Source organism: Pogona vitticeps, chromosome 1 (genome assembly GCF_051106095.1).
Source record: "Pogona vitticeps strain Pit_001003342236 chromosome 1, PviZW2.1, whole genome shotgun sequence".
Lineage (NCBI taxonomy): Eukaryota > Metazoa > Chordata > Lepidosauria > Squamata > Agamidae > Pogona > Pogona vitticeps.
In genome coordinates, this window is record NC_135783.1 from 31,889,288 (window position 1) to 31,906,607 (window position 17,320).

Genomic DNA, 17,320 nt, shown 5'->3' on the forward strand with positions numbered 1-17,320 from the left:
CTTAAATGATGTTTGAAAGAATTTTTAAAGTCCCGTTCATGGAAGCTTCACAACCTTACTTAGAAAATCCCATTTCCAGTAACCTTTAACTATTCATTAGATATTGCTCTGACAGGGAAAGACTTAGGGGGAAACAACTTCATCACAGACAACTGAAAAAAAAAAGGATTTCGAGGAATGGCCCAAATAATTATATGGCAGAATGATGGATGATTTGGCTATGAATGGGCATGTACTCTGGAGTCCTGACAATGAGGATTGCTGTAGCCACTCAGCATCATCTTCTTTTATGCCCTCATTCCTTAGATCCATTTCAAAATCATTCAAGGCAGAAGGAAGGGATATCCAGGTAAAGACATTATGTTAAATGTCAAAGTGTCTGAATAGCCATCATTCCCCCTGAAACCAGCAACACAGACTGCTTACAAAGCTTCAGGTTGCTGACAATACCACATTAATATATTGATTTTATTAGTTCTGAAATGTATCACAGAGCAAGGTAAGGTACTGTATAGCAGATGGTCTTCTCATAGGGGACACAACAAAACTGACTCAAAAATAATTAAATAGCGCAATTATTTTCCAGCCCTTGGGAACATGTAGCTGCTCCATACTGTGGTCAGATAGTAAATATAAATTTATGGTCTATCTTACTCTGGTCAGACAATTAGGGCAAAAATATGGCTGTACTTGCTCGCTTTGGGATGGACAGCCACATGGTGGCATTAAACTGCATAAGCAGCACATCTGCAAGTCAAAACTCTGCCTTGGTATAAAGTGAAAAGCAAGGTTTTTTTGTGATGCAAATACATTAGAGTACCCATTTGTAAAGGGACTCATATAATCGGCGAGGTCGTGTTTCATGGTTGTTCCAGGATTTTTTTATTTTTTTGTTTTGCAATAAGAGGAATCAGAATGCAAGAGTCAAAAGATACTGAAAACCTGCTGTTCCAAATAGTTAGTAGCTTTCCATTTTTTGTTCCTTTTCTAATTTTTTTTTATTATTTAAACAAGGGATAGGGTAAGGGGTAAGGGGATTTTTGTTCCTGAAGTCAGAAAGACTGAGCAAAAAATGGTCTAAAAATTCTCTTAATTTTTGCAGCTACCACATGGTAGAAAGGGAATTTTTAGAAAATTTTCTCATGCGGGCCTGTATATTTTTTATGGCGAGCAAAAAAATAAAATTCAGGGATATTACATTCTGTAAATGCCTGCTTTTGTAAGGCTGAATCACATTATATTTTCAGAAAGAAAAAACAATATGGTAAGAAATAGATATAAAATGAACTTGGAATAAGGGCCAAGTCTACTATTTAGTTCAACAATATTAAATTCTTGTTTTAGACATTTTTGTCCAAATCGAAATATTAATTTCATACACAAACTGTAGAAATTTGGAAAATGCATTTCTATAACTCTAAGAGTAATTTAGAGAAATGTATTTCCAAATTTCAAATATTTCTACAGTTTGTGTGTGATCTAACATTTATGGACTACTCACTGCTCAAATTATCTATATATCTTGATCTCTTGTTATCAATATAACTTAATACCCAATCTGGTCATCCAATCTCTTATCTCGCTGATATGCATCTATATGACCTCCTCTGTACCCAGGTATGCTTAGAAACTGCAATTTCATTCATATTGCAAGAATGTCTTATTTGCATATGAAAAAAAATGTGGGTTGGTTTGATACTGAGTCAATACAAAATGTTGGATACTTTTTAACACAGGAACACAAGGGGAATATATCATACTCCAGCTTCTTGAATAAGATCTAGAAGCCAACACAGGTCTGTATGTGCTGAAACCCATTCAGATGAATGGACATGCGTACAACTGAATCTTGTTTTGAATTGTGACAATGGTCTTGCAGTTTCAAATAAACATGGCTAAAAGGAATGACTTGAAAGTCACCTAAATTTCATTGAGATGTACCATCAAGAAAGAAACCTTGGTTTATTTCCTTCTCTTTTTTTCTCCCACAGTGGCAACCTAAAAATTATCCACACTGGCATCAAATTAAGGAAAGAATTGATATGGGAGCAAAATGTAGAAATGTTAATTACCAGACTCTCTTGTGCGGCCACGGTTCCAGGCACTAGATACAGATCCTCCTTCATTAGAAGCAATTATCCGGTACAAATATTCTTAAGGGCAAGAAAGAAAGAGAAACAGAGAGTGTCTAAATGTGCGAATGCGTTATTACAAAGTGAGCTAAAAATCATATAGCTCTTCAGATAAGGGACAATGTTATACCTGTAAATGGCTGAAGCCCATTCTCATAAACACTCCTCTCTTTTCCTCGGTACACAAGGATGGAGTCATTTCCCCTGCAGTTAACAGCTCTGTCAGTTGATAGGCATCCGTCCAGATTGACTCTGACAGCACTGCTGGACACAGATGCCAAGTTAACGACAGCACCTCGTGTAAATTTAACATCCTTCATGCAGCCACCAAAACCTAGCAAATAGTAAGGGATTAGTATCACATAAAGGGCTTCAGTTCTTAATTAAGAATCATGTTTCACTTCTTGCCGTGCCACCTTTCAGTGATAAGGAAAGCTAGATGTAAATGTTAAACTTGAAATTATGTTTGAAAAATTATTCCTTCTAAAACACTACTTTAAACTGATAGAGAGCAATCATTGCTGTTATTATACCATGCAGAAATGTATACCAATTATTCATCCTACATAAAAATCCCTTAATTTTGCTACTTATATGTACAAACACATCAATGAGTGGCAAATATAGATTTTGAGAAAGTCCATCAAGGAAAAACTAAAATATAGATTTATTCTATTGCAGGTTAACAAGGAAACTTTGTTCTAATTACAGAAAAATGTGTAATAGGTATTACCAAATACACACAAACATTTTCCTTTCCATTACTGTTACAATAAAATGGAAGACAGAAAAGCCATATGAATTGACATATCTTGCTCTAGCTGGATATGTGTTGTATATGCACACAGTGTACATGCATGTACATGTATGTGTTCTTTGGCCTCACTCTATTCTGGAAATGCAAATGGCATAAATATGACAAACTGCAATTATAGTTCTTTTTTAGCAAAAAGATAAACTCTTATTAGTGTTTTAATCAAATATTTAAATTTTAATATTAAAATGAATTTAATCCTATATATAATCTGTAATTCTACTGTTTTTTATTTTAATTTTCTGTTGTTTCAACAGTTTTTGTAAACCGCCTTGAGTCCAAGTTCTGGGAGAAAAGTAGCATATATAAACAAGAATCAAAAGAAAACAAAAGGAAAGCTACTTTGGGAAAACCTTTTGCAATGGAGAGGGACTGGGGTGGAATCCTTAACTCATCTACATTTGCAAATGTGCAACTGGCACAAGAGTGGATATGAATAAATCATCAGAGAGAACCATTGTCTGAATTTCCACACAAAAGTCTGTACATGCACACCCATGCCTGTCTGCATTTAGAAAAAAAAAATCCTCCTTCAACAGCTCATCTTAAGGAAGGGGACACTTCTGGCTCCAGAAGAAGTACATAAGGGACATTAAATCATTCACATGAGCTCCTGCCAAATGCATGTGCATGCATAGACATGCATGTGAGCATTTAGAAAAGAAGGCAATGAGCATGCTCCAGATTTGAAAGGCAGTAATCCATGAATCAGATAAAAGATCGTCATTCAGGATTGCTATGATCATTCTCCACAAAACCATTGTGTAACAGTTTTCGGTGGCAAAGCAATCTTAATGTGAACCCCCTGATGACCTGCCTTGGAATTTGGCAGGGGCCTGTACTATTAAGGAGCTGTGTATATATATTTATGGAAATCTAATTCATTGAAAGGCATGTTGTTTAGTATGATACCTCTTATTCTGCCATCATGGAATTTGCGGCAGGGTGCAAGGATTCTGAGGCAAGCTATAAATTATTTTAACAGACACATATTAAGTCACAGTCTGTTCAGAGTGGTGGATCCTGAGATCTGGGAACAGATTCCTACTCCCAGAAGAGTGGAGGAAGGAAAATTCTGATTTTTTTCCTGACCTCTGCAGTTCCTTGACCCTCATCAAAAACTAGTCTAGAGAGTTAGAAGAATGTGAAAGATTGGTTGTTGTGGGTTTTTCAGGCTCTTTGGCCATGTTCTGAAGGTTGTTCTTCCTAACCAGTCTCTGTGGCCGGCATCTTCAGAGGACAGCACACTGACCAGAACACAAAGTGCTGTCCTCTGAAGATGCCGGCCACAGAGACTGGCAAAACGTTAGGAAGAACAACCTTCAGAACAAGGCCAAAGAGCTCGAAAAACCCACAACAAACATTAGATCCCGGCCGTGAAATGCGAAAGATTGTTTGGGGCTGCTGGAGGAAGAAGGAAATTGGCACAATCGCCTCCCTTATTTCACAATGGGGAGTCTACACTCAACCACTTATCTTTTTATGGCTTATAGCTAAGCATAGTACACTGTACAAGAGAAGGCCCACTGAAACAATGGGAATTTAGTCAGTCAAGTACGCCTTCAAATGGGCCTACTCTAGCTGCAGCTTAATATATTAAATCTCCGCTGATTCATTCTAGAGCAATTTACTACACTAAGTAACAGGATTCTGTCCTATGCACTGAAAGAAAAGTTGCAACAATGTAGCAACTTCCATGCCCGGAAGAACGGCTCTTGTTCCAGAGCACATACACTTCCTCTTGGTATACACGTTATCCAAATGCAAGCAACATACCTTGTTCTAATCCCAGCTCTTTGAACCTATTTTGGATCTCATCTGGGATTCCTCCCATGTAGACTGGAGAGTTCACAAGCACTTGGCCTAAACCAGGTTCCATCGTACGCTCCGTCAATTCATTCACACTGGCTGAAACTACTACACCTCTCTTTTCCAGAATGACTTTATTCCATTTTCCATCACAATAGGACAGTCCCAACCAGAGATTCACATGTGTGGACACAACACCATTTTTTAGCACAAAATTCAGAATTCCACTTTTCAGTTCAGCCTGCAATTTGAGGTTAAAACAGAAAAGAAATGGTTGGGGACAACACAAAAGACAGTGCAAATATATTGTACATATGTAGATAACTCAGAACCTGCAGAGATTTGCTAAGTAGTATTCATCAATGTCCCAACGCTTGCGTTGGTCTCACAAAACAAGAGGCATATTATTAGTGGCTCAAATCCTGATGCACATTCATGCAAACAGAGGAACTTGAAAGTGAATTGCCTTAAGTTAAAAAGTCTCTGTAGACATTGGCTGGAATACTGTTGCTAAGTGTAAGCCAAATTGTAATTTTTGATCCTTTTCTTCTTGGTAAACAAAGCATCACCACCACAATTCTCAGTGTGTGCATATGCATGTGCCAAGCCACCATGCGCACACATATCCAAGAACTGCAGCAGGGATGTTTTGTTTACCAGCAAGGAATGCATCAAAAGTTGTGATTACACTTATTATAAGCAATTGCATTTCTGCCAACATCTGTTACAACAGATAAGTTTTACAGAAATGTCTTCAGGTGCAGCAATTCATCTCTAAAACTTATGCCATTTCTTTAAGTGTACAACAGGATTTCAGCCAGTAAGTGAGACTGAGTGACACAGACACTCTTTCAGAGTGAATGTGAACTCAGGTAGTGTGCATCGGTGTACTTTTCCATTTCAAAATTTCAGCCGGAGGATTAGAGATTTGCAGCACAAAGTGAGCTGTATTTCCTGTTGTAAGCATTACAAAGCTAGAGTTAAGCACTTTGAAATCTCATTTATTTCAGCAGAAACATTATGTACCTGCTTAACCTCTCTCATTGATATCAATTTATCTCAGAACTTAAACAGTCTCAATTTTGACTGCAGCAGGCTTTTTATTACTAATTTGTGTGTAATAAGCTCATGGTTACATTAGACAGATTTGCATAACTGACTGAATACTGACCAAAAATATGACTGCATATACTGTACTAAACAGTATAGGAAATGATAATATATGCATTAACCAATTTTAATAAAATTATGGGAGTGGGCTGTTCAGAAAGATACCTCCAACTTCTTTAACGGAACAGAAATATATTTATATTTTTAATAAAATAGTATATACTGATCTAACACCTCAGTTTTCTTTTTTTTTTTAAATAACCATATTAAGGATTCATTTAAAATATATGGATGCATGTGTATTTATAAACCGATTCATACAAGCACACACCATCAAAATACTCATTTTTCCAGCTAAATTGTCTGCATGATTTAAATAGTTGACATTGCATCTTGTTTGGGATGTGGTGATAAGTGTATTTTGAGATTCTAAATTGTCTAGCTCAGGGGAGAAATGACATTTAAATAAGGCTCTTTGTGAAAGAAAAGATTAATAAGTTCACAGGAAAAACAGACTTTTCAGCATCCACCCCAAAATCTTATTATGTGAAATAAAGAAAGCTCCTTAAGATAGGATCTTTTCCTTAAAGGAACAAGTTGTTTAATATATATTATCATATTATATGTCAATATAAAATCAAATTACCACATAACCACAGAGAACAGAATTGTTAATAAGAATGACCGCCCCCCCCCCCAGCTACTCAAACACGTGTTTTCAGCTGCCAATTCAATCCTCTCCCAGGTCCCCCTCCCTGATCCTTTCATCTCCGAATTCAAAGACAGCAACTGCACAAAAGCAGTCATGGAGCTGTCACACACTCCTTTCCAATGAGACTGTTGTGTTAACTCTCAAGGAAGACCATATAATCCCATCTGTTATGATCCGTTCAGGGAAGAAACTGGCCGCACATAATAAAATAACATAATAATTTACGACCAGCAGCACTGTGAAGTGGGAAAACATACAGTATACTGATATCCAGTGTATCTCTTCAGTCACAGCAGCAGTATCCATACTGCAAATGTGAAGTCTCTTTTAATGGGGCAAAAGGTAAAATGGGCACCTTGGAAGAGAAGGGCTCTTAGGGGGATAGTGGATGCTTGATTTGACATGTGGCACTAGGTTGTCCTTTGCAGGCTGAATAAGTAAATGAGTGCAGTTTGGTACAGTTGCTACCCAGCAGTCCTTTTGCCAGACAGATTACCGGTCAATACACCAGAATGTTTATGTAATAGCCTTTCAGTGATACACAAAATATAGAAAATAGGATGTTTGAATGGAATGTACATCAGAGGTTGAGTATACTCTTTACTCCAGCTAACTGGCTAAGCAATTCAGAGTTTGGAGACAGAAGCAGAATGAAGATGTCAGCAGTTACTGAAGAAACCTTGGAAGTGTAGGATCTTTTTAAGTATCTGATGTACGGTAACAGATAAACCATCTCTTGAGTGATTCTTCCTCCATTCATGTTCATATACAGTATGTCTCATTGGCTACAGCTCTATTGCAAATACAGTATTGTGTCTGAGGCTCCAGTACTTTGGCCATCTCATGAGAAGAGAAGACTCCTTGGAAAAGACCTTGATGTTAGGAAAGTGTGAAGGCAAGAGGAGAAGGGGACGACAGAGGATAAGATCCATAAACACCCATTATTTTCATTTTCATTTTTAACAATGCAGATCATAGTTGATGTTGGGTGCAAAAAAAAAGAGATATGAAACAAGTGAATTTAGCGTATCTTCATTTGAAAGCATGAAACAAGTGAATTTAGCCTTAAACATATGGTACGCAATGCAGCCACCTCATAATTCAGCTGTTAAGTATTTTCAAATACCCATCAGAGCCGAATTGCAACAGTATGATAAGAATCATCTGAAATTCACTAAAACAAATTTGATTCTGACTTTTTGCCAAAATATGTGCTTTAAAAACTCACTTGATTTTTCATCCCTCCGACTGAAATAAGAAAAGCTGGGTGGCTTTGCTTAAGTAGAAGCAAATGAGAAACTATCTACAGTCATCTGAATAGTGCTTTTGTGCATAGTATTATCTATGGACACAGGAATACTAGTAACACAGAAAGGAAATGAAGCATGCACACCGAATAAACTGGGCTACAATGGGTTGATCATTTTAGAAATTCTGCCGCCTAGTGCTCTCCCTAAATCTCTTTCCCAACCAACCTGGGAAGATTAAAGGGATACAGTGTATGGCCCACACTCTCAACCTAGTAGTTAGGAGTGCTCTGGAGGTTGTGGAAGAGACCTATACAGTATACCTAATATAACTGAGTGAAACACAAAGGTGGCAGGGCATTTTTACCACAGTTTGCAGGGCTGTTTCAGCAGAGGCAAGAAAAACTGGGAATGCCACAGCACCATCTAATCCAGGATGTGGCAACTGGACAGAACTACATTTTCTTCCTGCTTGAAGGAGTGCTGAAGTAGCAAAGGGCACTCCATGATTTGACTCTGAAATTTTATTTATTTATTTATTTATTTATTTATTTATTTATTTATTTATTTATTTATTTATTTATTTATTTATTTATTTATTTATTTATTTATTTATTTATTTATTTATTTGATTTATACCCTACCTATCTGGTCTACTCAACCACGACTTCCATTCGTGTGGCTGCTCCTTTGGGCAGAAAAGAGTGGGACATTATGGGTCAAGTTGTCTATGTCCTCCATAGTTTTGAGAGTGCAACAGAGGTCATCAGTGGGGAGGGGTCAGGTGATCCCAATGTTCCAAGGCTTGTTTGGCATGATGGCAAGCACAATGAGGAGACAGTCTAGGGGAATGGGGGATTCCTTAGGGTGAGAACAGTATTTTTTCTTTCCTGAAGTGGTGCTGCTGGTCAGCAAGCTACAGGACCAGCTCCACTACAGGTTTGCCTCCTTGTGCAAGAAGGAAGAGTACATTCTGTTGCATAGTTTTGAATTTTGGCTAGAAACCTGTATCTATTTATTTATAGTTCTGGCCAAGGCGGCATGAGTTCAGCTGAAGATCCGGAAGCTGAGGGGTTAACTACAGCTGAGGAGAATGCTGAGCAATTAGAAGGACAGACAGATGAATCACCACCAGATTCTCCTCCCCAAGTAGCCAGGGTAAGGGCTAGACTTCGTCAAAGACTTATGATGCAAAGGTTAGAGGATCACCTGAATGCTGCCCGCAGAAACATCAGGTCAGTTAATCCTATTGACAGGATGAAAGGCTTCCAGCAGTTCCATGATTGTTTTATTATATAATCAGCTCCCAGATGGCTGGGAAGCTTGTGGAAGCAACAAGTCAAATCTCTGGCTCGCATCCATGCTCCTGACTACCTTGAACCTTGTTCTTTGGACCCTTGGCTTTGGACTCTGACCCTGGACTATGTTGTGTGATTTGGCTTTGGACTCTGACCTCAGATTACGATTTGTAATTTGGCATTGGCATTTTGATATTGGCTCTGCATTCTCTGAACTTCTGATATCGGACTGGTTTATCGGACTTTCCTGTTGAAACCCCTGAGAATGTGACACAATGCAGCTGCTGTCTTGCCCACCAATTAGTGTGTCCAGTGTAAGAGTGTTCTCTAAGGCAGTGGCTCTTAACCTTGGATTACTCAGGTGTTTTTGGACTGCAACTCCCAGAAGCCTTCACCACCAGCTGTGCGGGCTGGGGTTTCTGGGAGTTGCAGTTCAAAAACACCTGAGTAACCCAAGATTAATAACCACTGCTCTAAGCCATAGTAGATTGTTAACTCACACTGCTCATGCCTGGAACCCAGATCTGCAGAAAAGCTTTTCCTTAAGGTCAACCTACCATTGCTGGCTTCCCAGAAAGTCCTCCTTAAGTAAGAGAGAATGGCACACTCTGCTCACAGTACTAACTATGCCATGCTTCGGTTTGCTGTTCCCTGCTTCTGCCTCTTTCTTTCTTCTGAGATTGTCCTTGCTCACTCAACTGTGCTGTGCCTTATGCCAGTTGGCACAATTCCTACCCACCTACAAGCTATCTGCTGCTCCACTCTGCCTGCCTGTGCTGCCCAGGATATTTGCCCAGTTCCTCCACTGCAACCTCTCCTCTACTTCCCCAATGCTGCTGGCATTTCCTGCTGGCATTCCCACCAGTCAGGATTTAATCAGTATGAGCGATTACTGATTACTCATTTGTTCATACCTAGGCAATGGTGGTTATTGGTGTGCACTCTTTTTGTTTTGCAGAATCTCTGGGGAGATGTCAGAGGGCACATGGAAATTCTATTAATTTTTTGGCCTGTTTGTGTGTTGTTGTTTTTAAAGGAAAATAATGACTGTATAGTATTGATTTTGACTGTAACAGAATTCTGGATATCTGGAAATTCTGTATTTTTAGAATTCCAAATTGTGAATTCAAAAGCTGTAATTCCAAGTCCTGAATCAAAATTCCAAATCTAAATTTTGGTGCTAGTACACATCCCTAGTTCCTTGTTCTTTGTGGCAATCATGCATGCGAACAGAGGAAACTTTCCTTTGTAGATACACTTCTATGCCAACCATAACAGTGCTAATTTATTTTGTGGTTCACCTGTGAGGAGTAAAAAAAGAAAGATGATACCAGACTAAAATAAAATACAATAAAATCCAAAGCCCACTGGGTAATCAGCCATGCCCAAGCTGAACAACCATGTTCTGAAAAAAAAAAAGGGGGGGGGGAGAGACTATACACTAGGCATTGTGTCAGTTTTTCTGTGGTCAAGCATCTCTTAATTAGGGCCAATGTGTTTAGGACTCCGATTGTAACCCTCTGAGCAGGGACCATGTCAGTTATGAATATTAGTGCTCAAGCAATGTTACATACTAATCGATGATCTAGTCAAACAACTTCAACTTCTAATAAACTGTGATCCCATGATTATATAAAGGTAGGGAAACCAGATGACCTGGCAGAGAAAAACATTAGTGAAATGGAAGGAGACAAAAATCAATACAATACTATTTTTGTGGCTATAAAACTATACAGGAGAGTAGATTAGGTCATAGAGGTTATGGATGTATCACTATACCTAAGGGAAAAATGTGAGAACCTAATGAACAGTCTTTATGGATATACACCCTGATTCATAAACCACTGCTACGATTCGGCTGCTGTTCACTGTATTAAGAGAAAGGTAACTAGTTAATTCAGTTGCCAGTTCCACCAAATGAAATCAAATGACAATGGGCACATTGTTTTGTGTAAATGTGTCATAAACACGGGCTTGCATCAATGGAGATACTCCTGTTTCTGTGCATAGCATTTCATAAATATCCCTTCTGAATAGCAAAGATAATAGAACTTACAGCAATGTAGTCAGTGCCTTCTTTATTGTAAACAAACAGAAGTAATCCATTCAGCTGATCAGTTTTAAACAGGAAGGAGATTTCAATATTCTGACCATCATGAAAAATATGTGAATGGAGTTCTAGGAAACCTTAAGGAAAGAAAGAGAGGGTGGCATCAAAGATATGAAATAACACTATGCTGCAGCTACTCAAAATATATGAGTGAGAATAATATTTAATACATCCACATTTATGGAATTAAATATAATATTGATCCAATAAAAGTAAAGCATTTTGGGAGGTAAGAGAAGTGTTGAAGGCAATCCACATCCTGCATGCAATACAATGAACACTCAAGCCATAATATAACAATGACCAACACTCAACACTCATAAAGCCTTCTCCATTCATTATCGTTTTGGTACATATAGGGATACCTCATGTGGTCTAGTGGATAGAGTGATGGACTAGGATTCAGAAAACCTGAATTTAGATCTCTTATTCAACTATGGAAATTCCCTTGTGGGAGAGTAGAATTGGTAAAAACACTCCTTAAATATCTCACTAACTTGGAAAGCCCTATTTGGGTGGCTATAAGTCAGTTCTGGCTTCATGGCACACAATAGCAACATGTATGGGACTACCCTACTGAAATACAGTGGTGCCTCACAAGACAATGTTAATTTGTTCCACGAAAATCGTTGGCTTACGAAAACATCGTCTTATGAAATGAAAAAGGCCATTGAAATGCACTGAAACTGGTTCAATGCATTCCAATGGACTGAAAACTCACCGTCCAGCAAAGATCTTCCATAGGGGCGGCCATTTTTGCTGCCTGTAAAGCGGGGAATTCGTCCTGAAAACACAGCAGGGAGCCATTCTGCACAGCAGGCGGCCATTTTAGAACTGCCGATCAGCTGTTTCTAAATCTTTGTTTAGCGAAAAATCGGTTCCTGAAGCAGGGAACCGATCATCGTTAAGTGAATTTTCCCCATAGGAACATCATTTTGCAATCGCTTTTGCGATCGCAAAAACTTCATCGTCAAGCGGTTTCGTCATTTAATGAGGCAATCATTAAGCGAGGCACCACTGTAAGTGTACAAACCCTTAAGGGGGGAAAGATCTCTCTTTGTAAGACACTCTGTGTGTGCACCAAAGGCTTTGTACCTTCATTGATTATGTTTTATCATTTTTAAGCCTGAGTTCACTGTAGCACACCTACAGTAAAAAGATGATGATTATACAAAGAAAAGCACAGTTTTTTTTAATGCTTATACCTTTTCCAAGAAAGTGTGCTCCACTTGAAAGCACGCTGGGACACCCTTCCCAGTTGAGATAAACATTTCTTTGCTCCACTGCTTCCCTCCATTCTAAAGGCTTCCAGACTTCATAGGGATGGTGCATCGTTTTCAAGAACACATCTCGGAGACACCCCACAAATCCTTTCCTGATTATTTTAGTGTTGCCTGCACAACACACATAAAGCATATATACATACATAAAACACTTAATTGCTTAGAAAATGATGCATGGGTTGAAATTTAAAAGTAAGCACAGAGCTGTTTTGTAACGTCAGAGGGATGTTGTGTCACTGAAGAAGATCACAGAATTAGGTGCACAATTCCCCCAGCCTATTTCCTTTGAGAAGTTTCTAAGGTTTGATCCCAAAAAGCTTGTGGAACAGCTACACGGGAATGTGGAAACATACACAGGAAAGGGCAATTAAGGCATCCTACATGGCCTGAGCTGTTTACTAGCGACTTGAATTTACTTTAAAATGGTTCCTTAATTTTGGCTGTGATGCACCTCATTATTTGGGATGGACTGTCTCCAACATTCCCTCTAAGGTCCGCATGTGTGTGGGCATGCAGACCTCCATTGGTGCCATGTAGCAGCAGCCAGAGTCGATGCCTATTTACTTCTGGGTTTCGGATGAAATCCTGCCCCCCTGTATGAAGACCGGCAAGGTCACATGCAGCAGGGATGACAATTAGAAAGAATGTTGACTGTCTCCACATCAAATAGATCAGCAATTTTTATTTTTTATTTATTTATTAGTAGACTTAATGCCCCGCCCCTCTAGGCAACATCTACTCGGAGCGGCTTACATGAATAAAAGCACAACAGTATAAATAATATAAAATCATCTAAAACACAGTTTTAACACTTATTTCTAAGCAGCATATTACCAAGATGGCATAACTCAAGCAAGAAAGATAGGGATCAGCTAATTGACTGGAGGGAAGGCCTGCCTGACGAGCCAAATTTTTAAATGGCTTTTAAAAAAATCTTTGCAACTAATAATAAGAGGAGGGGGAATGGAGCTGTAAAGCTGATTGGCAAGCAAACATTTTACAGTATACAGTGGTGCCTCGCTTAACAACGATAATCTGTTCCAGGAAAATCGCCGTTAAGTGAAAACATCGTAAAGCAAAAATAAAACCCCATTGAAATGCATTGAAACCGGTTCAATGCATTCCAATGGGGTAAAAATTCACTGTCCAGAGAAGATCCTCCATACGGCGGCCATTTTCGGTGCCTATATAGCAAGGAATCCATTCCTAAGCACAGCGGGGAGCCATTTTAATCACCCGGTGGCCATTTTGAAACAGCCGATCATCTGTTCGAAAAACGTCATTTTGCGAAGAATCAGTTCCCGAAGCAGGGAACCGATCATCGCAAAGCGAAATTCCCCCATTCAGACCATCATGTTGCGGTCGCAATTGCAATCGCAAAAAGATTGTCGTTAAGCTGTTTCATCGTAATGCGGGGCAATAGTAAAGCAAGGCACCACTGTACTGAAAAGAAAGTACTAGCATAAACCCAGCTTTTTTTTTTTTTTACCCCGCCTATCTAGTCAATTGTGACCACTCTAGGTGGCTTACAACATGCATTTAAAAAAGAAACATATAACAAACCACATCACAAATAATAATTTACATAAATTAAGATAGAATTAAAAAAAATTTTTTTTGATCGATAAAGCAGAATCCTTACAAGATATCTACACATGCTTGGAAAGAAGAGGCGCATGTAACTGCAGTTGCATTTCAACTTATGTCTACCAACACAACACAAGGTGTGCCTGGAAACTCCTAAAACAAAGACCATGCAAATCCTCTCACCTGTGTCTTTTCTTAGTATTGTAAAACCTTGCGGAAGACCACCAACAAAAACTCCAGTATTTTCTCCTATGATGGTACTACCACTTGTAGCTGACAAGGAACCTTTTAAAAAGAAGGAGAAGGAGGAGATATTCTATCATGAAGATTAACACGAAGTGGTGAACTTGTGAAAAAAGTGAAAGCAAAAAACAAAACAAAACATGTTGCTTATATACAACCCCATAGCACTTAAAGCACTCTCTGGGCGGTTTACAATTTAATTATGCAGGCTATACACTATGACACTGTGCCCCCAAGCAAGCTGGCTACTCAGTTTATCAACCTCAAAAGGATGGAAGGCTGAGTTAACCTCAAGCCAGCTACCTGGAATTGAACCCAGGCCATGAGCAGAATTTTGGCTGCAATACAATAATTTTTAAGCACTGAGACACAAGGCCCCTTGTATGGACCTAACTTTCAAATGCTATATATCACAACATGTATAATCCTAATGCTGGCTGAGATGAAGATAGGTAACCTCGTTTCAGAGAACAATGTGCTAGGAGAAAAAGGAACGGGAGGAAGCAGAGCTGCACCATACTGTATTTATTTTGCAAACTGTTAGCAATCATCACTGTGGAAGGTGGCCTGGATATGCTGCTGAAGTGATGCAGAGGATTGGGCTTAATTTTAAATCCATTATTTTAATCAATTAAAAATAGTTTCATTCTATATCAAGTTTTTATTCTACCCAGTATGGTTGATGCCAGTTTTTTTCCAGCTCACGTTATAGGAACTGCTGGATAGCTCATTGGTTTAGGCATCGGCTGCGGAGTCAGAGGTCAGCAGTTCAATTCCCCACTGTGCCTCCTAGACAAGGGCTAGATTTCATGATCCATAGGATCCCTTCCAGCTCTGCAGTTCTAACATTATCTAAGATCGAAACTAGTATGTCCATTCAGTAACCTCTGGAAATGACTTCCACTCTGGCATCTGATTCTCCAGGTTGTGTCATCCATGTGAGCTGGAGGAAGAATGGGGTGGTAGTGGAATAGCAGTATATGTCAAAAACACATATTCCTATACAGAAATACAGGAGGATGAGCTTAGTTGACCCATCTAATTGTGGTAAAAACAAAAGATGCATGGCAGTTGGAGTCTACTACCAATAAATTGCAAGAATTTCAGAGAAATATGATGTAGTAGTAATGGGAGGTTTCAATTGCCCTGATATCTCATGGGAGACAAAATATGCCAAATCTGGCACTTCCAAGAAACTCGTGGTTTGCATGGCTGATATGTTTATCCTACAAAAAGTGGAGGAAGAAACTAGAGGGGCAACTATCTTTGATCTGATTCTAATCTATAGGGATAATTTAATGGAAGAAGGAGCAATAAAAGGAACTCTGCGGGAAAGTTATCATGTTCTACTTGAGTTCTTGATTTTAAAAAAAGCAGTTTGTAACTGCATGTATATCCTGGATTTTAAGACAAACTATTTTAATAAACTCAGAACAACAACTGCAAGAACTGGTCATGTTTAGTCTTGAGAAAATAAGACTGAGGGGAGATATGATAGCACTTTGTGGCATCTATCTTATAGAGATGTTTGCTATTGGTCACTACCTGGTTCAAAAAAGATCAAGATGTCCGAGTATAAAATAAAGCAGTTTGGTATAAACCTTGCATGTTTTCATAATCTCTACAGCCTTCCCATGGTAATGTGTTTAAACATTATTGTGGATGTGTGTGTTTTTTTTTTTTTAAAAAAAACAGTAAAACAAAGATAACTAATAGTGAAAGAAAAGTCTACAGAACATTTCAGAAGAAAATAATAATGTGGAAGCCACTCTGGAAAAAATTAACGACAAGCCTATGCACAAGTAGTAATGAGAGAATTACCTGTGAACTGCCCATCAACTGTGATTGTTCCCAAAGCTTGATTTCTTACAGCAATTATATGGTGCCAACTGTTATCGTTATATTGTCTTCCACCGTCATTATCTGGAGTTAGTGCAACAGCAGATCCCTTTTAAAAGATATTTAAATGATTAATAAAAATGTGCCCAGTTAAGTCAGAGAGTCACTGCTATATAACCCTTACAAGGGTAACTTCATTTCAGTCAGGAATAAGAATCATCTTGCAATATATGAAGAGTCCTCTCGATGCTTAAATAGGGCAGTCATTGACAAATTAAACTTTTCAACTTTGGATACAATATAACCTCATTATATACATCTTCATGCGGTAACATTAATGCAATCTACAGAACTGACTGAAATAGGTTGTTTGGGGGGGGGGAGGAAAGAAAGAAACAAGAATATTCAGTTGGTCCTGTGACCTGAGTGGAAAAGGCAACTATCACTGATGCTGGCCATCCTTCCATTATATGCCTATTGATGGGTCCATCCTTGTGTGTAGAATCCAGGTGGTACTAGCCAGATTGTTAGGTCTGGGGCACACAGCAGGCAATAATGATGTATCTGTTTCAGTTTTGTTGCATTTCTATGAATTCATATTGCGTTTTCATCCTGAGCTACTTTCATATGGACTTGCAAGACTTTCGTTTTTCTTCTTGTAATAACTTGTTTTTCTTAGTTTTCAAACACTTTTTTTCCTTATTGTGCACATTTATTTATATATTTTGTGTACTCTAAATATTTCTTTACACATTTCACCTATTGCACACCTTGGGTAAGCTGTGCTCATGCATATCTATCTATCTATCTATCTATCTATCTATCTATCTATCTATCTATCTATCTATCTATCTATCTATCTATCTATCTATCTATCTATCTATCTATCTATCTATCTATCTATCTATCTTATCTATCAAGTCTTGCAAGTCCATATGAAAATGAAAATGCAATATGAATAAGAAAACTGAAACTATTGCCTGCTGTATATACTCCATATATATAATCTTCCACTGTGCACATAATAGAAATCTGATTTTAAGTCACACAGATCACTTTGCGCATGCTTTGGCTCTAATTGGTCATTATTACCTATTCATTTCTTATCACAGGAGTGACTAGCTCCTGGCCCTGCT

The 17,320-nt window shown here is 38.4% G+C and overlaps 1 protein-coding gene across 1 annotated transcript in view; it reads right to left on the minus strand.

Annotated features, from left to right (window-relative positions):
• USH2A (usherin) overlaps positions 1-17,320 on the minus strand; it is a 559,229-nt gene that overhangs the window by 403,396 nt on the left and 138,513 nt on the right. Inside the window, exons 21-27 of the mRNA XM_078392221.1 lie at positions 16,167-16,293; positions 14,286-14,387; positions 12,438-12,626; positions 11,179-11,309; positions 4,723-4,996; positions 2,263-2,466; positions 2,073-2,153 (exon numbers count right to left, since the gene is read on the minus strand). Coding sequence (XP_078248347.1) covers positions 2,073-2,153; positions 2,263-2,466; positions 4,723-4,996; positions 11,179-11,309; positions 12,438-12,626; positions 14,286-14,387; positions 16,167-16,293 — 1,108 coding nt within the window. The remainder of the gene's footprint in view (positions 1-2,072; positions 2,154-2,262; positions 2,467-4,722; positions 4,997-11,178; positions 11,310-12,437; positions 12,627-14,285; positions 14,388-16,166; positions 16,294-17,320) is intronic.